Source organism: Hibiscus syriacus, unplaced genomic scaffold, assembly GCF_006381635.1.
Source record: "Hibiscus syriacus cultivar Baekdansim isolate YM2019G1 unplaced genomic scaffold, ASM638163v2 tig00113156_pilon, whole genome shotgun sequence".
Lineage (NCBI taxonomy): Eukaryota > Viridiplantae > Streptophyta > Magnoliopsida > Malvales > Malvaceae > Hibiscus > Hibiscus syriacus.
Genome location: NW_024063446.1, coordinates 402909 through 426616, shown reverse-complemented (window position 1 = coordinate 426616; position 23708 = coordinate 402909). Strand labels below are relative to the sequence as shown.

The following is a 23708-nucleotide window of genomic DNA, read 5'->3' as shown; positions in this document are numbered from 1 at the left end:
CTTTCAATTTAGTCACTAACCCGGTATTGCGGATGTTACAGATGACTTTGGAGTTGAGCTGGAACATTTTTGTCTCTCCTTCACTCCACAATCTTGGATGAGTAAGAGGCTTGATGTATCCTTCTACTACGATATTCCATGCTCCCATGTCACTTGCTTGAATGAAGTACATCATTCAATTATTCCAATAGGCATAGTTAGCTCCATTGAAGAAAGGAGGTTTGTTGACGGGCATCGAATCGAGACCGGAGTCGAAGTTTGAAGCGGAGGCCATTGATGACTTTGATTATCGATATAACTCTTCCCGAATCGACTCAAGAGACGATTAAACCTTCAAATGAGTTAGGCTCTGATGCCAATTGTTGAGTTAATCGATTGACGAAATTGGCCAAGAGGGGGATGAATTGGCAATTAAAAATTTGGTGGAAGCTTTTGCAGAAAATTGAAAGTAATTACACAGCGATTTAGAGTGGTTCGACTTTCTCAATCAAAGTCTACGTCCACTACCTTAACTATCCACACTAAGGATTTTCCAACAAATTCACTAATTTGTTCTTTCTTTTGAGGCCAAAGAGATAACCTTACAACACCCTCAAGAATATACCCCAATTCTTGAGAACACTCTTTCCCAAAGAGAATATTACAAATTTGCAAACTTACAAGGAAAACCTCACAAGGTAAGATGTTTGCACAATTCTAGAACAAGAAAAGAACACTCACAAATAATTACAAATGAGCACAAATGGTGTTCTTTGAAAGCAAAATGAATATTGAAAGGAAAATTGGCTTGATTTGCACAAACTTGGTGTTTGATGCTTTCTCTCTTGTTTCTCTATGATTCTTATTGATCAAAGGCTTCAGAACTTGTTTAAATACACCTTGAATCACTTCTGAACGTTGGGGATGATTAATGAAGATCATATAGCCATTTTAGTGTGAAAACAATTAATAAAACTTGGAGCGGGGGGAATCGGTACCCCCTATGGGGAATCGGTTCCCTAAATGTAAAATTCAAATATTTCGACCGTTATACAAGGGGGTAATCGGTACCCCCTGGGGGGGAATCGGTTCCCTCCGAGCATACTGGAATTTTCGGAGCCAAACCATTCAGGGGGAATGGTTCCCTCTGAGCAATATGGAATTTTTGGCTTTGAAATGGTTCGAAATACTTTGTAAAATTATTTTGAAATTGTTTTAAGATTAAAACTTAATTTTACACTTGAGTAAGGATTAAAAAATGATTTTTAAAAGATTTGGAGTAATGTTTTGATATTCGAATAGTTATATCGAATATACTTAAAATCATTTGGAAAATCTTAAAATTCATTTAACTTAATTTGTTATATCGAAATATCAAAATGTTTTCAACAGATTGAACTACAAAAATTAAAATATAACATACCAAACTTTAAATTTATTAAACATGTATATACACATTAAACTAATGAAATGGCGGCAACGACGAGTGACAGCTCTCATTAGCAAAGGTTGGTTTTTGAAATGCTTTAACTACGCAAAATGCAGAGTTGCAACTCCAGAGAGAAGTTTGGGCCTATGAAAATAAATATATAAAAAGGAACTCTTATTCCTCATACGGGGAGAAAAGAATAGACATCTTAGTTAATGTTTAAGTCTGTAAGTTTACATGAAATTAACCATATGAACAGTTAATGACAATCAAGTTATATAACTACTTCACAAACAATCAGAGTCTGATTAAGATTAAACCAGTCTGGTTAAATTATATGGCAGCAAGCAACTTCCTTTTGAGGGGCTCGGGCTCGGCATCCTTCGTCTTATTATGTTGGTTGCTGGCGGGAAACCATAATTCTTATTACATGTCATCTTGGAACAAAGCCTTTGAGACAGGACCGGGAGGGTGAGCTCTGCTATCTCTATGGTCTTCATCATCAATGGTGCTTCCGTAGGGGCTTGACCGCTTCTTTTCTGTCATTGGAATCTCACATATCGTTTCATAGCTTGCCTTGCTATGGTTTTTCTTTTTTGATAGTTTTCGAAGATGATCGGACTTGCATTTCATTGCATTCGACTGCTTTGGAGCCCAAACTCTCTGCAAATCTGGCATCCAACTTGTAAAAGATGAAAAGCGTCGAGCCCTCTCTCTCCTCTTCTGAGCCTGAATCAGTTTTAATTCATGCTCCTCGGTCCTCATCACTAGGGGACTTGTTTTGTTATCATATTTCTGTAGTTGGGGACACTCCTCTTCCATTAAAACTGATTCAGGATTTTTGATGTGTGCATCTTCCTCTGGTTTCCCTCTCCAGGATCGGTTACTGTCCTCGTTGTTCAGTACTTGGAGGCTTCAATCAAGCTTGTTTAGCAGTCTCCGATGAACAGGGTGTTGAAGAGGGTGAAGAGCACGGGGAAGAGGGTGAAGTTCTGGCCGTATATCCCACACACAACATGTGACCTTATATCCCACATCTTTAAGATAGAAGCAAGTGTTCCACAAGTGATCGTATAAATTAAAGCTCAAACTCAATAGTTTAATTTACGAAGCCACGTGGTGAGCACTCGAGCTTGAATCGAGCTTGAGTCTCGAGCTTCGGTCGAGTTTTTGATTTTTTTTTAGTTCGAGCCTTTTCGAGTTCAAGTCGAGTTTCAATATTATTTTTCGAGTTCGAGTCGAGTTTGAAAATTTTAGACTTATGAGTTTTCGAGTAGAGTCGAGGTTACATTTAAAATTTTTGAGTTCGAATCGAACTTGACAATACTTAAACTCGACTCGGTTATTTTACTCTCCTAGTTGGACCATTAAATGAGCTTTTAGGAAGGAGACGTGTGCGAGAGGGAGTCGCGGTTCGAGCTTTCTTATATTTGGAGTGCCTCGATTCTAACGTTAGCTTTTATCAGGTGGGCGTACAATGAGTGAACATGTCATCGGTGGTGACCTGGACCAATGAAGTTTCGGATACGGATTTGTTGAGCCAATGAAATTAGATCTTATGTTGGGGACATCAGAGCCGTTTATTTTCCATTATGTTTGCATGTACGCTTCCTACTCGTTCTATTTACTGAAAATTTATTATAAATAGGATGATTTTGACTAGTAGTCAGGCACCGACACTCAAAACGCACCGTGGCAGCGTTGTTTTGGACCTGTTCAACTGCAAATTTCATGTCTTGCATAATTAAGCCAAATTAATCTGTGATTATATTAAAAAATGACCTTAACGTAACGAGAGTAATCTGCACGGAATAATTATAATTACCCCGCTGTTTAATTTCTAATTATAAGTTTTTAAATTTATTAAGACAAAAGAGAACTTGTCTATTAACTATATTAGTAGGATATATATATATATATATTATCAATAGTTAAAGATAAATTTTAAATAGATACTAGTTTATAATCTTCGTACTATTAAAAAAATATACTACAAGTTTGTAACCCTGGTAATGCCAGCTAGCTATTTAAGCGTTAGTGCATGTTATTCCCAGGTAGTTGCTTTGATTAGATATTTTGATTAACGTGGGACAGTTATGTAATCGATTCCATGCAAACTCGATGAATATTTCCAACTGAAACTAGTTTTTTTGTCATATCAATTAATCCAACCCAAATTCAAACAGCAACCGATCCAGAATTACTGAAGTGAAAAACACGCACACGCACAGATTTACTGCAATGTAGAAGGCAAAATGGACTCAAATTAATCCCATCAACATTTTCATCTCATTTGGACAATTCCAGCTGTGACCATCTTTTGAATCTTGCTCATCACCATAGGATTCTTCGTGTGTTCTTGTGCTGCCTTTGGATTCTCCTGGAAATCAATCAAAACCTGCCCAAATCCCACATTTTTTTCTCTCTCAGTAAACCAAACAGCAAAATATCCAGATATGTTCACATCACAAGTACTTACCTGTCTCATGACGGGATCCGAGAGAATGTTTTGAATTTCAGGATCTTGCATTGCCTTAGCCTGCAACAAATATCAAATTAATTTAAATTCACATTTGCATCCTAGACAGCTCGTTTGAATCCAAATGAAAAACAAGTACAAAGGAATTTCCGCAATCCTCACCTGTCTTTCCTTCAACTCTTCAGGGGTGAAATCGCCTCGACTAGCTTTGTTAATCTGTTCCACACATCTGCAAAATAATTGACAGAACCAAGTGATTATAGAAGGTACTGCCGATATTGTAACACAACCAAAAGATCGAAAAGAGAGACCTCATACCTTCGAATGCCATCTAGCAGTTCCTGGTTATTGGGATCATGTTTCAACCCTTCCTGGTATGTTTCTAAAGCTTTGTCATACTCCTTCATGAAGAACTGGATAGCTCCTTTTCTTGTGTAACCCTTCGAAAAGGTTGGATCAAGCTCAATGCACTTCTCAGCATCTTTCAGTCCCTCAGGCATTGCTCCCAATTTTGTGTAGCATGCAGCTCTATTGCTATATGTCTGACATGCAAAATGAAGTTTAGTCGAAAAATAACAATCCCAATTTTCATGTATCTTTGCCAATGGTCACCACAAACTCACAAGAAAGGAATTAGACTCCTTACCCTTGGATCTTTGGGGTTTCTTCTCAATGACTCTGTATAATGCTTCACAGCCTCTGGATACTTCTGCTGCTTGAAAAATTCATTCCCTAAAATAAATTTCTGCAGTCAGTAAATAAACGGTATATGGTAGTGGTACTACCATATTGCACCCACTCCACAACTACTCCACGCATACTTGGATGGAACTCAAATGAACAGGAGGAAATACAAGTGACGAGAATAGAAATTTATAAGGACACAAATTTAAAGAACCATGAAGTTGCCTGCAAGAAATAAACAGAAACCGATGAAGAATACCTTTCTCACGCTCCTCATCTGCTAGCTTTGGATCAAAGTACTCTTGTTGTTCCAAATCCTTCTTTGCTTTTTCTGCATCATTTAGTTTCTTCAAAGTGTCTGGATTCCGATGCTCTGTAAGGGCTTTCTGGAAAGTCTCTGTCGCCGGTTCATAATCTTTCGAGCATTTCGCCATCTTCACCAAAGCAGTCCCCTTCCTCGTCAAAGCTCTTGCTATCATTTTATAGTCTGCTCGGAGCTCTCTACCTCTTTCAACGGCCTTGTCACAATCTTTAATGCAGTCCTCATGCTGTACTCAACAAAGGAAGTGAAGAGACATATATTATAATCAATTAAGAACTTCAACCCAAAAGCAGAATCCTTTTTAGCACAGAGCAAATTATGTCACAATGGCAACATAAACGGTTCATAATCTTTCGAGCATTTCGCATCTTCACCAAAGCAGTCCCCTTCCTCGTCAAAAGCTCTTGCTATCATTTTATAGTCTGCTCGGAGCTCTCTACCTCTTTCAACGGCCTTGTCACAATCTTTAATGCAGTCCTCATGCTGTACTCAACAAAGGAAGTGAAGAGACATATATTATAATCAATTAAGAACTTCAACCCAAAAGCAGAATCCTTTTTAGCACAGAGCAAATTATGTCACAATGGCAACATAAAAATTGGGGAAAAAGTTCTCTTACCTGTTACAATACAAATAGCCAAGCAAAAATATAAAAACGATAGCATGTTCTTATCTATCTAAACTGAAAACTATCACACCTTCCGTAGTGATATTGGTAACATAGAAGAAAAGGAAGGGTAAACTCAACTAAAAAACTTGCTTTTCCTTTTTAAGGAAACAACTAGACATTTAACCGCCCCCTCAATAAAGTCTGTTGAACAAGAATAAAAGAATATGTGCTTATGTTCAGGTTCAGGGTCAAGTTCAGATATAACATCAATAATAGCTACATAATTAAGCAGACGCAAGGCAGAGCACTCAGAATCATGCATTCATAAATTCATACTCTAGCAATTAGTAACAATGCAGCCTTTTTGTTTATGTATATAATACGTGACTCAATTGCAATTTAAATCATTGATCACTAAAAGACGATATTCAACATGTACAATTCTGGCCAAAAAATGTAATTTTCTAAGTTCAGTCATTTTTAGATGCTTGTAAAAACAAGGATCTATCTCCATCTTAGAACAGAACAAACCCAACATCATCATTCTAAATGAATGTATACTCAATTACTTTATTCTAGATGAAATTATCATGAATATTACTAATTTAGGCCACCTGAATTTCAATGTTCAAAGCTGAAAGGAAAAAAAAATAGTATAAAATCAACCAACATTTTCTAAACTTCATTAGTATCATAAAAACACCTACATTTAATGAAGTAAATTTCCTCACTTCTAAACAAACAAATATAGATAACCATACCTTGCCCATTTCCAAATAAACAGCAGCCCTATTGGTGATGTACGAAATATCCTCATCATCAAGCTCCATTGCTGTCGTGTAATGCTGAATAGCTGTCTCGAAATCCTTCTTCTTATATGCAGCATTTCCAGCCTCCTTCTCCTTTAAAGCTTTCTCCTTCTTCTCTTTTTTCTCCTTCTCCTCCTCCGAAATTTCCATCGGTTCAGGTACCGTCTCAGGCTCAGGCTTCTTCACCTCCTCCTTAGCTGGCTGTGAAGGCTGTGGAGCTGGAGGCGAATCGGCCTCTGGAATATCCATGTCGTCGCCAGCACCATGCGCCTTAAACTTAAAATTCAATAGAACTCCCAAAGCTTGCATAATCCTCTGATCCTTCAAATACTCGTTCAAATTGGTAGGGTTTTTCTGAATATCCTGCATCGCCTTAACAAAATCCGGCTGCTGTAAATAAAGCCTAGTCGTCGGATCTGCAGTCAACTTCGCCCACATCTCCGGCCCCTGAAAAGCATCGCCGAATGGATTGGGTGGCGGAGCCGCCCTAGATCGTGAAGTCGAAGTCGAAGCCGACGCTGACTCCGATTGAGCATCAGCCAATCCCGACTTAAGAGCTTCATTATTAGGATCAATCTCGAGACCTTTCTTATACGCCGAAATCGCGTCTTGATATTGGTGCAAGCCGAGGTGAGCCGCGCCGACCCTGCTGTAACCTTTGGACCAGTCGGGTTTGAGTTCGACGGTCTTTTTGGCGTCGGATAATGCGGCATCGTATTGATGAAGAGAAGCGTAAGCGGCAGATCGGTTTGAGTAAAGGACGTGGTTGGACGGAGCAAGGTTAATAGCTTCCGTGAAGTGTTTGATTGCGGCGTTGAAATCACCGGATGAAAAGGCGGCGTTGCCTTTGGCTTTTGCTTCGTCGGCCATGGCAGAGGAATCTGTTAGCTTCGAATTTTTCTTTGGGGAAGACGATTGTGATTTTTGAGGTTTAATGTAATTTAGAAAAACACAGATATCAATATAATTTATATAGAAACGGAAAGCAAAGCAGACCAGAGACTTTGGTGGTTCTCGAAGCTTCTTCAACTTGGCTTTTCGAGTAGTCTACCTGGATTTAAGGGGTGTTTGGTTAGGTGATTAATTAATTCTGGAATTATCTAACCGGGCATAAGAAAGATTTCACGGGTTAATTTCATATAACCGTCCCTAAACAGCCAGTCAGTGTTTAAATTGGTCCATACATTTTAAATTATATGTTTTAATTGAATCTTAAAAATATTAATATTATATTAATCAATCCTTCAATCTGACAGTAAATTTAACCGTCAGGTCAAAATAAATATAAATTTAAAAAAAATTAAAATTAAAATGATTTTTAAAAGTTCAAGGGTAAGATACTAAGATATAAATTATAATTTTCCTTTGCAAAGTCTGATTTATCTTGCATTTTCTACATCAGAGTTTTGTTACATATAGTCCAAAACTGATACATGAAATTTAGAATTTAAAGGGGAAAAAGAAGTAATGTTGGACATCATATTATGAACAAAAAATGGTGTTTGGATGCCAAGAAAATAAATAACAAAATCAAGCAGCAACTTCTTGCTGTTTTGAAAGCAAGCTCGTTCTGGATATGTTGAGGGACGACATCAAACTTGGCCAATTGCATTGTGTAGGATGCACGGCCTTTTGTCATTCCTCGGAGAGTGCTGACATATTGGAACATTTCGGCGAGCGGAACAAGGGCATCCACCACCTGCAGAAAATCCGGTGCCGAATGCATCAACACGATACGATTACGAGGAAAAACATATTTCTCCATCTCGAATCGGAAAATGATGCTGGTGGAAAAATATTGTTCGGTAAAAACATAAGAGAACACAACACTGCATACTTGCTCATGGTTTAGTGATAAATTAGTGTAATGGGTGCTTACTAGGAATGGTCCGACGAAATATCGGAGACTTCGACTAGTTCTGTGGAAGTATTCGATCGACTTTTTCGACTCAAAGTAAAACAAAGGCGAAGTTATCTGATATTACCTTGAGTCCACCAGGCTTATCACCAAAGCTGTTAATCTGGCCTCTCCTAGAGTTGAGATCACCGATCACATCACCCAAGTGTTCTTCGGGCGTAACAACCTCGACTTTCATTATAGGTTCGAGCATCCTAGGGCCAGCCTTTCTAACCCCCTCTCGGAAGGCCCCCCTGGCAGCCAGTTGAAATGCCAAGACACTTGAATCAACATCGTGGTAAGAACCGTCTACTAGCACAGCACGTACATCGACAACAGGAAAGCCTGCGAGGACACCGTTACACGTGCACTCCTCCAGCCCTTTCATCACTCCGGGAATATATTCTTTTGGCACCGCTCCACCTTTGATTTCACTCTTGAACTCGTATCCATTACCTGCCTCCATCGGCTCGAAACGAACAGTGATATCAGCAAACTGACCTTGACCACCTGACTGTTTCTTGTGCACGTACTTGACTTCTGAAACTTTTGGAAATGCTTTCACGGTAATTAACTTGCGGTGCGCCGACATTAGCTTCTACCTACATGCACCAAGCAATCAAAATAATGAGAAGTATTTGATGTTTATGCATCAGTAAAGCTATTAAATGCACACAAACACAGTTTTCTAGAATTAGATGTTGCTACAAACCTTGAATCCTCTCTTCAGACGATCAACGATGATCTCGAGATGCAATTCTCCCATTCCTTCGATTACAGTCTGGTTGATCTCTTCGTCTCGTGAGAAGTGGAAAGAAGGGTCTTCTTGAGCAAGCTTGATCAAACCATTAGCCATTTTATCGACATCAGCTTTTGTCTTGGGTTCAATAGCAACCTTAATTACAGGATCGGGGAAGTCCATCCGCTCGAGGACAACGGGATGGTCAGGGTCGCTGAGTGTTTCACCCGTAATGGTATCTTTTAGACCGGCAAGAGCAACAATATCACCAGCCAAAGGAACCTTAACATCCTCTCTACTGTTGGCGTGCATTTCCAACAATCTACCGATTCTCTCTTTCTTTCCTTTGTTTGCGTTCAGAACATAAGATCCTGCGCTAAGCTTTCCCGAATACACCCTGACAAAGGTAAGGGATCCTACAAATGGATCGGTCATGATTTTGAAAGCTAGTCCCGAAAATGGTTCATCATCGCTTGCTTTCCTTTCGATCGTCACTTCAGGGTTCTCAGGATCAGTCCCTTTCATCTGCGGCAACTCAACAGGCGATGGCAAGTAATCCATAACGGCATCAAGTAACGGCTGAACACCCTTATTTTTAAAAGCTGAACCGCACAATACAGGCACAAAACTGATTCCGATCGTTCCTTTCCTAATTAATTTCTTAATGGTTTCCTCATCAGGCTCAACTCCTTCAAGATAACTCTCCATAGCTTGATCATCTAATTCAACAATCGTTTCTATCATTTGCGCCCGGTACTCTTCAGCTAACTCCTGAAGATCAGCCGGAATATCGGCATACTAAAACTTTGCACCCAATTCTTCCCCGGACCAAAGTATAGCTTTCATCTTTACAAGATCAATTACACCTCGAAAATTGTCTTCTGCACCAACTGGTAGTTGAATCACGAGCGGTTTAGCACCCAAATTTGTAACTATCATGTCTCGTGTCCGGAAAAAGTTTGCTCCTAGTCGATCCATCTTATTGACAAAGCAAATTCTGGGTACCCCATACTTATCAGCCTGCCTCCAGACAGTTTCAGATTGTGGTTCAACGCCAGCAACACTATCGAACAAGCATATAGCTCCATCTAAAACTCTGAGAGCTCGCTCCACCTCGAGCATAAAGTCGACATGGCCAGGGGTATCGATAATATTAATCCGGTGGTTTTTCCAAAACGTCGTAGTCGCAGCCGATGTAATGGTAATACCTCTTTCCTGCTCTTGTTCCATCCAGTCCATTGTAGCTGTACCCTCGTGTACCTCACCGATTTTATAGTTCCTCCCCGTGTAGTAAAGAACACGTTCAGTCGTCGTCGTCTTTCCTGCATCTATGTGAGCCATAATTCCGATATTGCGATAATCTTTCAACGGTACCTCACGCTTCGATTCTGTGAACCAATGAAAAATATATCCATCTTAAAAACACAGAAAATAGCAAGAAATTTGTCACAGTACATGGAGTCCAATACATAGAAAACAATAGTATTCAAAGATGCATATAGGATGAAAAATTATCAGACGTCGGATTGGTGTTTTCACCGAGCATACCACCTATGTAGTGACTAAACTAACAAAAACTTTTGCCAATTAGGTCACCAATGATTGATTTTAGTGTCAATCAAGCCACTAGTCGTTAGATCAACTTCGATCGCTGACGGAAATGATGACCTGTCTCATTTTTCATTGAGATAATGAAAATATTAACCAACCATATTTACACAGCCGATCAATTTAGTCCTATTCTAGATAATTCGACCAAATTAAACTCTAATTTACAAACTTTATTAATTTAGTCCCAAAGTTTGTAAATTTTCTGTTGGGTGGTCAGTTCAATGACTAAATAGATATATTTACTCAAATAATTTCCTTAGCTTAGACAAGCAAGTATACCAAATTCTACATTGCCAAGCGATGAAACAACTAAATTAAAGCCGAGGTGAACAAAAACCCAGGCTTCAAAAATTTAAAACACGGCAATCCAAATAAGCAGTACACCGAATTACTCCAGAAAATAAAATTAAAAAATCAACCAAATAACTTAAACAGTAATCCAAAGCAAGAAAGGCGGAAATGGAAAACGATTACCATCAGCTGCCATAGCAAAGACAGAGAATCTCCTTTGCTTCCCCTTTTGGTGATGCGAAATGGGAAGTCCTGAGCCAATTCGCACGCTTCCCAAGAACTGAGACAGTGAAGAGGAGACTGAAGCAGACGCTCGAGGACGAAAACCGAGAAGACGAGCTGAAGAATATAAAGGGGTTGGCCTCCTTTGAGACCCATTTAGACTACAAACTATTGAACTCGAACCCGAAACTCTAAGCCCCGTTTCTGCCGCCATTTTCTTGGTCTAATGAAATTTTGAGCTCTCCGTTCCTCTCTGTTTCTCTCGTCCTATGGGTTAGGCTAGGGATAACGATAACTTACGATGTTCTATTTATCACTGATGTCCGTATCTATGATAATTTAATAGTAAACTATAAATTTTATCACTCAACTTTAATTAGAGTTACATTTTTGTAACTGCACCTTAAACGTTTTCGATTTAATTATTAAATATTTAAATTGCTTTATTTTTCCACTTAATTACTAAATATTTGACAATATTATGACTTAATTGCTAATTTAGCACCCAAATGATAATAAATAGAACCATTCAAAATTTCAGTGATTAAATTGATAATTTTAAAGTTTAATAATCATAACATAAATATAGGTAAAATTGAGTAGTGAGATTTGTAGTTTTCCCATGATGAAAATGAGTTGATAGTGAGATTTGAAACCGACGGCCGCTAAGGTGCCACGTATGTTCGAAACAATATACCCGCACAAACCAGGAAGGTGGGGCAGCGTTCCCCAGTGGACTCCTCTCAGCCTATCAGAGTTTCTATGCGTAAAAATTAATAGAAATATGAATTTTTAAATTACTAATAACTATATAATATAAAGACCACATGAATATTTATGGTATTCTAAAAATAAAAATAAAAAACAACTGTGCCGATGCTTAAACTTCGACAGCCTCCACACGTCTATTGATTGGTAAGTTCCTTTTTTATTTTGTTTATTGAAATGTGTGGATTACATATAGAGTATTATATTATTATTTTTAGATTGAATTTTAATTTAATTGAAACAGTTATTATAATATGTATGTGTGTATGATATGTATTACCTTTCTAATTTTAGTATTCTTATTTGTATATGTTTGGTTTTAGATTTATAAGTGAAAATAGATTGATGTATCCTCGATACATGTTAAACCTTAAATCATCCTCGATCAAGGGTAATACGTGTAGAGGTCTTTTCCTGGTACTTTTCTCGTGTGTTTTAAGAAAAGAAACACCAATTTCCTACGAGTGTTATATCGAATGAGGAGTTGAAGGTTCGGGTCGGGTGCGTTCGAGTTACAATTTCTTTGTTATTTTAATGAAAAAACGAAGTGAGAAGAGACTGATGTAATCTCGATGCTTGTTAAACCCTAAATCATCCTCAGGCAAAGGGTAACGCATGTGGAGGTTTTTTCTTGGTGTTTTCCTCATGCTTTTTAAAAAAAGAAACACTAATGCCCTACGAGTGATGTTCGATGGAAAAGTTCAAGGTTCGGGTTGAGTGCGCTCAAGTTACAATTTCTTTGTTATTTTAGTTTAAAAAAAGAAGTGAAAAAAACCATTGTAACCTCGATACCCGATAAAACCTAAACCATCCTAGTCAAGGGTAACACGTATAGAAGTATTTACCTGGTGTTTTAGTTCGTGTGTTTTAAGAAAAGAAACACTAATGTCTTACGAGTGTTGTCTCGATGGAGGAGTTGAAGGTTCGAGTTGGTGCATTCAAGTTATAATTTCTTTGTTATTTTAGTGAGAAAGAGAAGTGAAAAGAGGTTGTTGTAACCTCAATACCTATTAAACCTTAAACTATCCTCGGTCAAGGAATAACACGTGTGGATGTCTTTTCTTAGTCTTTTCCTTGTGTGTTTTAAGAAAAAAAAATACCAATGCACTACGAGTGTTGTCTCGATAGAGGAGTTGAAGGTCCGGGCTTACAACTTCTTTGTTATTTTTATGAAAAAAGAAAGTGAAAAGAGATTGTTGTAACCTCGATATCCGTTAAACCCTAAACCATCCTCATTTAAAAGGGTAACACATATGGAGGTCTTTTTCAGGTCTTTTCCTTGTGTGTTTTAAGAAAAGAAACATCGATGCCCTACAAGTGTTGTCTTTATGGAGGACTTGAAGGTCTAGGTTAAGTGCACTCAAGTTACAACTTCTTTGTTATTTCAGTGAAAAGAAGAAGTGAGAAGAGACTATTGTAACCTCGACACTCGTAAAACCCTAAACCTTCCTCGATCAAGGGGTAACAAGTGTGAAGGTCTTTTCGTGGTGTTTCCCTCGTGTGCTTTAAGAAAAGAAACACCAATGCCTTATGAGTGCTATCTCGATGGAGGAGTTGAAGGTTTGGGTTGGGTGCGCTCAAGTTACAATTCTTTGTCACTTCAATGATAAATGAAGTGAAAAGAGATTATTGTAACCTCGATACCTGTTAAACCCTAAACCATCCTCGATAAAGGGGTAACACGTGTGGAGGTCTTCGTTCAAGTTACAACTTTTTTATTTTAGTGAAAAAGGAAGTGGAAAGAGACTGTTGTAACCTCGATACTCGTTAAACCTTAAACTATCGTCGATCGAGGGGTAACACGTGTGGAGGTCTTTTCCTAATGTTTCTCTCGTGTGTTATAAGAAAAGAAATATCAATGCCCTACGAGTTCTGTCTTGATAGAGGAGTTGAAAGTCTGAATTGAGTGTGCTCAAGCGCATACTAATCGATATCAAGTTCTCAACTATAGAATGATATGTATTTTGTTACATATATTATAGTGAATGATGATATGTGATGGGTAACTATTGTCTGATAGTAATAATTAAAAGAATTACTGTTATTTTGTTTTTTTGTAGAAATAGGATATGAAATGATGTATTTTCACACCATTAACAAATTAATATTATAACGTTCTTATTGAAACGCAAACAAAATTTCATTATGAAACTTAAATTATTTTAAAGTTTAAGACTACAATTGATTCGTAACTAAAGTGTAATGACTAATGGCATACTTTAACCTTTATTTTAATATAATTAAAGGCGTGATCAAAGGTTTCACAGACTACGCTATTGAACCGAGTCGAACTATGTAGACCGGCCTTCAAACAAAATTTTTCTCAAGTCAAAGTCAACTTGAACAAAAGTATTTTAAACTTGTTTGGACCGAATTTCGGACCAGCCTGGACATCACTACCACAGATTAAAGAAATAGACGGGCAAAGGTTTTGCATTTATTTAATCTAAAACGTACCAGCCAGGGAAAAAGGTGTAAAAAAAAAAAAGTGGAACTGAATTCCCCAGATGGCTAAGTTCCTGATCATGGCGGTTCTTCTGGTGGCGGTGTCGACGGCAACTGTTACGGACGCGCAAGCAACTTGCGCGCAGAAGCTGGTGGGTTGTGCTGCTTACATCAACAACGCCACCGTCAAACCCGGAGACGACTGCTGTAACCCTATCAAAGAAGCGGTTAAAACGGAGCTTCCGTGCCTCTGCAACCTCTACAAGGACCCTAATATTCTCCCTTCTTTTCACGTCAACGTCTCGGAAGCTCTCAGGGTCTCTCGCGAATGCGGCGTCCGTACTGATCTAAGCAACTGCAACGGTAAGTTCGCCGTCGATTTTATACTTTCATTTTTTGGATGAAGATTTGGTTAATGATCCTCTTTGTTTAGTCTCGATTCAATCCGTTCATCGTTGAAATTTACGCTAAAAGGGAACTTCGACTAATGGGGTAATTAATTCTCTCTTGATTTTTTGTTTTCTCTTCCACAGCCACTTCTCCAACCTCTGCTCCGTCTCCACCAGGTAAACAGCAGATCGAATTTGCAATTTTTGAATATTTGAAATTGCTAAATTATTAGTTATTTAATAAAAAAAAAGGAGATTACTAAATTTTTAGTTATTTCTTAGGCTAAAGTACACAAATGATACATGATTGTAGTATATTGTTTTATTAATTTTTTTTATTATTAAAAGTTATAAAATAGTCCTTCAATTATATAATGTTACATTCTTAAGTCACTAGACTATTAAAAGTTACAAAATTATCACTCGATTATATATTTTAAAGTCTGTTCTTTTCCATTAAAAAATTGACGATTTTCTAAGTTGGACTTTAATATGATGACTGAAATATGATAATCATTTAAGATATGAGATCATATTTTATCATATCACAGTCATCAGGTTAACGATCAGTTCAGAAAGTTGTCAGTTTTTAAAGGAAAATGATGATTTTGGGACATAATAAAAAGTTGGGTGATCATTTTATAATTTTTAATAATTGAATGACTTAGCAAAACAACACTTTATAATCGGATAATTATTTTATAACTTTTAATAGTCGATGAAATTAATAAAACAATACCCTATAGTTGGGACCATTTGTATGCTTTACCTTTTTTTTTTAAAAAAATGATAGAATCACAATTCATTAATTTTAGGAGAAAATATAATTATTGAATAATTTTAAATAGATGATTAATATTAAAATTTTATACGTTAATATTTTAATTTTTTTTACTAAAGAATAAAACAATAAAATTTTAGTTTCAATTGTTTATTTTAAATTATTTGATAATTTTTTATGTAAATTATTGAGTTTTGGGATTTTTTTTTGAAAACATAGCTAATATCTTTCTAAACCAAATATAATTCATGAAACAAAAAATATTTACACAAATGTTAGTTTCTTTCTTGTGTGTATGCATAGGAATAGTATATGACTTGGATTGTATGAGTTTCGATCAATTTGATTTTTTAGGGTTAATTTTTTATTAAAAGAAAATTAGATTTAGATCGATCTTTTAAAGAGTAAAATTAAGTTTAAGCTGAAATTTTCACTTGAGATAATATTATAATTATCTTATGGAATATATATTTATGGATGGTTATAATAATATTTGTTTATATAATTTTTAATTAGATTTTTATTTTATAATAATTGTTTTTATATATTTATAGCAAATTGGGTGTTCTTTTATCTAAAAAAAATTGAGTAATGTTTTGAATAAAAAAATTGTTTTTATAATATTCCAATTGGATTCAGATCAACTAAAATCTGATCCAACTATAGCCATAATCATAATTTTATGGACAATAGATTATTAAAATGAATTTGCATGTTCACAGATTAGTAATTAAATGTGTAATAGTTTTAATATTCAAATTCAGGAGAATTGTTGGGTTTATTAAATATCGTATTTTTTCAACTTTTACTATTATTAGGAGGAGAAAACATGTGAACGGTGGACCGACTAAAAATGGTTTTTGTATTGGTTGGGGGCCACATAATTGAAAGCTTTCATCAATGTCAAAAAGAGGAACTGGTGGGGTTTACGGATCGACTTTCTTTTACCGATTTTATGATTTTGTCTTGATTAATTTAGATTAATTCGTATTATACATTTGATTTTTAACTAATCTGTATTGACGCGTATATAATTTTGGTAGGTGAGTTTTTTAATAGGAATTTTTTGTATATACAAGAATTCGATCATAAATCTTACTTAAACGATATCAAACTGCTTGTCACTTGAATCAATCCCATTAATATATGATAAATACTTTTGTTAATGTGGTGTTTTTATTTTGGTAGGACGAGGACCTGTAAATCAAAATGATGCTGGTGCTGACAGGATATCATTGACTGGACTTACCCTCTTCTTCCTAGTCTTTATCTCTGTAGCACTGTATTGAAGCGATATCCATTGGGATAGGTTGAGGGGGTATTAGTTTTAGAGTATTCGTGTAATGTAATTGATAAACTACGAATTTGAGATATTTTAAACATTGATGGTAAATTAGAACAGGATGTGTTCTTCCAGAGATTTGTACTGTTTGTATATGTAATTTTCTTTTTCGATTAAATACTTGTTTCTGTTGTTTAATTTAATGAATTTTGTTTTGATGTAAAAAAATAAGAATACAGATGATAGGCCGGTCAAACATAATTGAAGGAATACCTAAAATGGGTTCCGAACTAACATGAGGACTGTAAAGTTTTCAAACCAAACCAAATATTCTACATTACGATAGGGACGAATAATTTTATGTTAAGAGGTAAATTTTAATTTAGATGATGAATTTGAATTATAAAATTTTATAGGCGAATACAGATTTTCAATAAAAATATATGATAATTTCGAATTTTCAGGGACGACTGCCCTTGTGGATATTCAGCAAAACAAAATAAATACGCATAACTTGGTTAAGAGATTCTTATTATTCTTTGAGAATTGATATTTGAGTATTACGTATATAGAGATATAAGTTTTTTTTATAAAATGGTTAAGAGTTTTTAAATAGATATTACATTATATATATTTATAAAAAAAAATATTCTAATTAATAATTTATTAAAATATAATTTAAAATTTTAATTAATTTAAAAATAAAAATAATGATTAATTTGATAAAGTTTTTAAAAAATAAGAGTAAACTACAAGTTTAATACTTAAACTATCAGTTTTTGTCCGTTTTAATGTTCAAACTTTCATTTTTTTAAAACCATACATAAAGTTTAGTTTTTGTTTCATTTAGTGTTCGCCGGTAAAATCTTTAGTTTTTGTTTCGCTTTAACACTCCCATTCAAAATTATGCCGGGTGTGAATTTGTTTCATCTGTTGATTCCCTTTTTAAATAAATTAGCCATCCATATGAGCTTAAATGTCTCTTCAATTGGAAAAGTTCAGTTGTTGCCTGAATTGTTAGTCGTAAAATACTGTTCTTCTTGAAGCTACATTCTGATTTCTGATAAGTTTTATTATCCATTATCACTGCAACTCCTGGATAGTTGATCAAACCTTGTTGGTTATCACATTGCTTAGCATGTGTCTTGAAGATAGACACAGTGAGAGTCTCTCTGCTATTACTTTTTATCAATTGTGATGAATCTCATTTTCGGGGTTCCTTATTTCTCCCACAGATTGGCACCAAACAGTGGCGATATTATGATTTTGGTCCCAAAGTGGTCCCTCCACTCATATGTCTTCCTGGAACTGCGGGGACAACAGATGTCTACTACAAACAGATCATGTCCTTTTTTTCCTTTTGTTTTAGTTCTTGGAAGAAGTCCTCTGGGAGCAAAAAGAGGCTGTTTCATCTCTCCAAAACTACAAGAAAATGGAAGGAAACTTCCACAGGCTATATCTTTTGTTCTTTTATTGCTTGATATAGTGGATATTTCTATTTGTTTTCAGAGGTATCTCATAGCGAGTTATGAATCTTATCATTTTAATAAGTAGACATCCTGATTTCCTTTAGACAGAGGCAGCCTGAAACTTCCTCATTTCATTTATTGGTCGGCGGAATTTCATTTTTCTTTTGTGGCTTATTACCAAATGGTATTTACTATTATACTGTTGTGAAGAATGTTCACTTCTCATAAAACCTAATAATTTAAATTTCACATATGTTCAGGGGTATCGGGTGATTTCCGTTGATATTCTCTGTGTTTGGAATCATCAAGAGTGGATTCAGAGTTTTGAAAAGTTCTTGGATGCCATCGATGTTCATCATGTGAGAACTTAATTTTTTTGTGGCCTATGCTTCATTTCTTCTCTTATTTGCCCTTTCAGTGTATATTTCATATTTATTATTCCTATTATATGTTTCTGGAACAAAGAATAGGTTGCCTGCTTAAAGTGAAACAACATTTATTGTATCTCTGTAATATTAAGTAGACTACATGGGTCTACAATGGAGAGATCTTATTCTAATTTGCTGGCTCAACTTTTGTGGTTATGGTAGCCGTAGTTTATCTGGAATTGTAAGACTTGCTTAATGGATCGAGTGTCATGTCTTTGACAGATACATCTGTATGGTACATCCCTCGGAGGCTTCCTAGCACAACTTTTTGCTCAACATCGTCCTAGACGTGTTAAATCCTTAATTCTATCGAATACATTTTTGGAGACACTCACTTTTGCAGCAGCAATGCCTTGGGCACCCATGTATGTTTTACATTTCTTGTTATAAACTCTAGGCTATTATAAACTTGCTTCTTTTCTTAGATTATCCATATTAGAAACTCATTTACTTAAGATTTCCGTTGTAGTGGGCTGTAAATTCACCCAAATTTTGAAATCAAATAACCACATGCATGAAGTTTTTGGGTGGAATCGTGTTGATCAAAATTTACTTGCAATGAGTCGATTTCCTGTAAGTTATCTATTTGCTTGTATGCTTGCATTTCTTGGATGAAAAAGTATATTCGCTCTGCTTTCGCATATATTGCCATGTATAGTTTCTGGGATATTAAATTTAATCAAAACCTTTAAACCCTACCATTTTATGTAGTTCCTGCAATTTTTTCTTGGTTTTAATCCTTGCATGATCTTTGTTAATAGTACATATTGTGTGTTAAGTAAGAAAGTGTTCTTAAAATGAACTTCCCACATGCAGTGTTGGTTGGGCACCCTCTTTTTTGTTGAAACGATACGTCTTAACAGGAATCCTTGATGGCCCACATGAACCTTTAATTGCTGATTCTGTGGACTTTGTTGTTTCAAAGGTAAATTTCATGAAACACCCACACCATTTTTCTTTATTGGATTTTAGTTATTATCATTCTGTATGAAGCACTCTATATCTTGCTCTTTCAAATGCAAAACAATCTGCTGTAAGAAAGAGTTTGCTTTCTTTATCTTAGGTCATATGTGAATCATTTCAGGTTGACTTTGACGGTTGACGATGCTTCAGTTAAACCGCTTCTACTTTCAGATTCGTAAATTACTAAAATGGATGTAAGTTGTCTGAAAATTGCTTTGTACAGGCGTTGCACAAGAAAACATAGAGAAGATGGTTTATCTTTGTAGGTTGTCGATTCTGTTATTTATGACTAAAAAAGTTTTTGTTCGTTTTTCCTATGTTTAGACATCTTTAGTTATTTTGTTGTTTAAAGTGCCAAATTTCCTTGACATGGCCCAGACGAACGACTACTCATCTATTCCTCGAGAACTCAAAGATCAGCTAGGTGAGAGGTACCCGGAAGCAAGGCGAGCTTATCTGAAAACAGGAGGTGATTTCCCCTTTCTTTCCCGCCCGGATGAAGTAAACCTGCACCTTCAGGTGTATGAAGTTGATTATATATGAAAGGCTTAACTCATACATGATTGGGCGGTTGTTATATCGAGAACACTGTTATTTCATCTGGTGTCTGAATCATGGCAGCTGCACCTAAGACGCGTTGGATTAGAAGCTCACCCGGAGTTGGTCCAAAGTATCCCAAAAGACAGCACTGCTGGGAGCCACAGCAAAGAAAATGATAAGAAGGATGATGATGATGGACCGAAAGACAACGGGGGCAACCTTGAAAGTAATTCCGAAGAAAGCCAATCATCTCCGGCTCCAGAAAGTTCAGAATTTCAGGGCCTAGATTATCAGCTACTCAACAATGCCGGAACTCATCAAGAAAACTCGTTTTGACGCATTCCGCTATGTTGATGAATCGACACAGTGCAGCCACTCATATCCTTCTTTAGTTGATTTGGGAGTTATTTATTGCCTCTTTGCTTCCCCCTTTGTGTGGGTTCATTGTACATTTCTTCTAGTAATGCTTGAAATTCGGACAACTGGTGTAAATAGAGCATACATTAGCAGTTTCTTTTCGATGTTTGTCCATATACAAACATTGTTGCAAACAACCCTAGTTTTCCTTTGACAATGTTGTACCTGTTTCATTACTTCAATGTTCCTTTATTGTTGAATCTCAGAGATCAAATTTTGTTCAACTCACTTTGTAAATAATGCAGCATCTGAAGAACATATGAAGCATGCAAGTAGAGCATTTGGGTAAAATACATACATCCAAAGTCGCACAATTATTAGGTAGGTTAAAAACGTTGTTTTTTTTTTAAAAAAAAAATCAAATTTCCATATTCTATTATTTTTTTATTTGTTGCAGTAATAATTGCAACAAAATGATTGAACGTTCATTATCAAATGATTGAGAGTATTTAGAACAAATATTACTTTATAATCACCTTAACTTAATAAAAAAATCAAAGCTTTACAATGATTAATTCAAATCGACCCGTATTGCACAACTAATTTTAGTGAGTAGATCTTCCAGTGAAATTTTTTTATATACACAAAGACTCAAACTCAAAATCTACTTAAACAATATTAAGGCAATATATTACATTAATTTAATCTTAATTCAAAACAAGTCAATAAATTCAAATATTCATATCTAAAATTATATTAATTCAAATATTCACACTTTAATGTGAGAATCAAACACAAAGTGTAGTCGAAAGTGAAGCCAATACCAAAATAACATTGCCACAACAATAAAATTCAGTAGAAAGTGAAGCAAAGCATTAGCTATGTCAAATTGCAATGTTTAATCCGGAGAATCGAGATTATACCGTAACATGTTTTTGTAGTAATTGTCTAAAGCTCTCTGCATTAGCTACCCCCTTCAGCCACAGACACATCATATAATACGTGACCAATGAGCTTAAAACTAAAGGAAAACATAAGCTCTAAAAGATGGCAACAGGCAAGCATACAAAACTACATATGTGAGAAAAGGCAATGCCCTCTAACACAGGATCTAGTCGGTGTGTTCTGACTTAGGCCCTTCGCTTCCCTTGAGTGCGGTAACTCTCATCTTCAAAATCAGTTGATCCTTTCATCCTTGCACAGTGCTGGCTGCGTGAGGGCCCTCCCCCGTCTCTTGCATCCGGCATCACCCTCCCTTTCGACTGAGAATGCTCAGTAGAGGGAAGTGCCCATCCTCTCTGACCTGCTGCCTGTTCTGTCCACTGCTGTTAGCCCCTGAGACAATAGTTGCAGCAAAATATATGATTCGAGGTTATAGGATGGGAAAAAAAGCATTGCCACAACATTATTCAGGCCGTTACACCAACTATATATTTGTAAAGTGAAAAACTGAGATAATAAAAAAAACTGAATGAAGAAACGGGGGAACCAGTCTTGCCTTTTTTCCCTTATTCCGTGATGCAAAATTACAAGGGAAAAGCATTGTAGTAAGACATATTACCTATGGTATCATGACCAATAAAACTCTCAGACCAACCAGGCAAATGCTTTTGGGCTTTTCCATTCCAAGTTTCTTCAAAACCAGTAAGTTCATCTGGAAAATTCACCAATTCAGAAACCAGTTAATCTACTTCTATCAACAAATATACAACAGCACTCTGTTGTATGTAACACTAACTTGCCTTCATTCAAATTATGCAAGGTTTGCATTGTATCCACCCTACCATCTGAATTCAGCTTTCTCATGACAGAATGACCCTACAAAAATGTTCTCATCATAATCCAAGGTACAAAAGACTATAAATTTAAATTTGTTCAGAGAAACAAAAAGATGTTGCAAGATACCTTGTCGTGAAGTCCCCTAGAAACCCGGTGGCTTGCTTGACCTGAGGCTATGTCAGCTTCTTTGCTTTCTTCAAAGGAAATCTGTTGCGGAAGAGAAAAATGTAAGACGTATAAGAAAAGGGTTTACAAATGAACATTCTTTAAACTTCAGAAGAACTTACTCCGTCACTTCCAGTTTTCCTCGTTTTGGATGAAGTATAGTAAGCTCCATTAGCACCACCATAAGTGACAGTGGAGCTCTGAAATGTGAAGCTATGAGTTTGAGGCTGTTGCTGTTGTCTATGATATGAACTATTGTAAGCATTCATGGACTGCAAAGGCCGGTTCCTTCTTACAGATTGTTCGGCTTCATCATCTGGAACCTCAACATAAGGTTTGGCTTCTGACCGACCATGCTTCCTTGGATTTCCTTTCATTCCGCTATCTGGTTCCTCCTTTTCATCATCAGAGTTTAGTTCTTCAATAATTGGACCCCTTGGTCTCTTCGGCTCGGGAGCCTGATGCTCAATAAACCCAGTTGGATGCATATCCATAAAAGGACTTTGGTCGGGGCCAAATAAGCTCGACTCCAACATGCCTCCGAAAGGGCGAGTGAAAAAAGGGTCATCGAAAGGGTCCCTTCCACCAAAGAAGCCGGAGAGTAAACTTCTTGGACCACCAAAGCCCCCAAAGGGATCACCACCAAAACTAAAGAAAGGATCTCTTCCACCTCTGCCTCCTTGCATTTTCTGGAACCCTCTAAACTCTGAAAAAGGAAAAATAAATATGAATTTCAAAGAAAGAACACAAGATTCCAAATCACTCATATAACATAGCATAAATCAAGCGAACGAGTATCAAATAGAGCAACACAATCAATTCAGTCCAAATTATTGAATTTCACATTTATTTAAGGAAAATACCCAAACAAATCCACCGCGACCGTATCACAATTCAGAAGCAAAAATCAATCTATACCCTAAAACCTAAATGTTGGAGGATCATATCAGAAAAATAAAAATCAAATATAATAAATGACTTCAAAAAGGAACAATTCTGTAACGAACAATCGCAAAAAATAAGAAGTAATCAATGAACGGTTAGAACGTGGTCATCGAAACACATCCACTAAATTTAAATCAAAATCGAAACCTGAAAATGGATAACGAATGAGAGAACCTTGGATATAGAGAGGAGATTAAAGTAAATTTGGGACGATCGAAACCCTAATTGCTTTGATTTTGCTGGGAATGAAAGTTTGGAGGCATTTTATGGGATGATGAGACCGCCTAATTTGTAACAAATAGATTCTGCTACGTGTGGGAGTCTT

The 23708-nt window shown here is 36.2% G+C and overlaps 3 protein-coding genes and 2 pseudogenes across 3 annotated transcripts; 2 read left to right on the top strand and 3 right to left on the bottom strand.

Moving 5' to 3' along the window:
* Positions 1 to 3534: 3534 nt before the first annotated feature.
* LOC120185964 (hsp70-Hsp90 organizing protein 3-like) lies at positions 3535 to 7277 on the bottom strand. Its single transcript, XM_039190032.1, has 7 exons — positions 6265 to 7277; positions 4831 to 5119; positions 4534 to 4619; positions 4206 to 4429; positions 4050 to 4116; positions 3888 to 3947; positions 3535 to 3806 (listed from the first exon to the last, which is right to left on the bottom strand). The coding sequence occupies exons 1-7, from the start codon at positions 7180 to 7182 to the stop codon at positions 3693 to 3695; spliced, it is 1758 nt and encodes a 585-aa protein (XP_039045963.1). The 5' UTR covers positions 7183 to 7277; the 3' UTR covers positions 3535 to 3692.
* A 550-nt stretch (positions 7278 to 7827) lies between these two features.
* Positions 7828 to 11286, bottom strand: LOC120186003 (annotated as a pseudogene).
* Positions 10568 to 16871, top strand: LOC120186005 (non-specific lipid transfer protein GPI-anchored 8-like). Its single transcript, XM_039190071.1, has 4 exons — positions 10568 to 10580; positions 14301 to 14648; positions 14819 to 14851; positions 16644 to 16871. The coding sequence occupies exons 2-4, from the start codon at positions 14348 to 14350 to the stop codon at positions 16742 to 16744; spliced, it is 435 nt and encodes a 144-aa protein (XP_039046002.1). The 5' UTR covers positions 10568 to 10580; positions 14301 to 14347; the 3' UTR covers positions 16745 to 16871.
* Positions 16872 to 17934: 1063 nt separating this feature from the next.
* On the top strand, positions 17935 to 20598 carry LOC120185944 (annotated as a pseudogene).
* Positions 20599 to 21360: 762 nt separating this feature from the next.
* On the bottom strand, positions 21361 to 23689 carry LOC120186004. Its single transcript, XM_039190070.1, has 6 exons — positions 23558 to 23689; positions 22561 to 23144; positions 22400 to 22480; positions 22237 to 22312; positions 22056 to 22148; positions 21361 to 21829 (listed from the first exon to the last, which is right to left on the bottom strand). The coding sequence occupies exons 2-6, from the start codon at positions 23122 to 23124 to the stop codon at positions 21741 to 21743; spliced, it is 903 nt and encodes a 300-aa protein (XP_039046001.1). The 5' UTR covers positions 23125 to 23144; positions 23558 to 23689; the 3' UTR covers positions 21361 to 21740.
* Between the last annotated feature and the right edge of the window lie 19 nt (positions 23690 to 23708).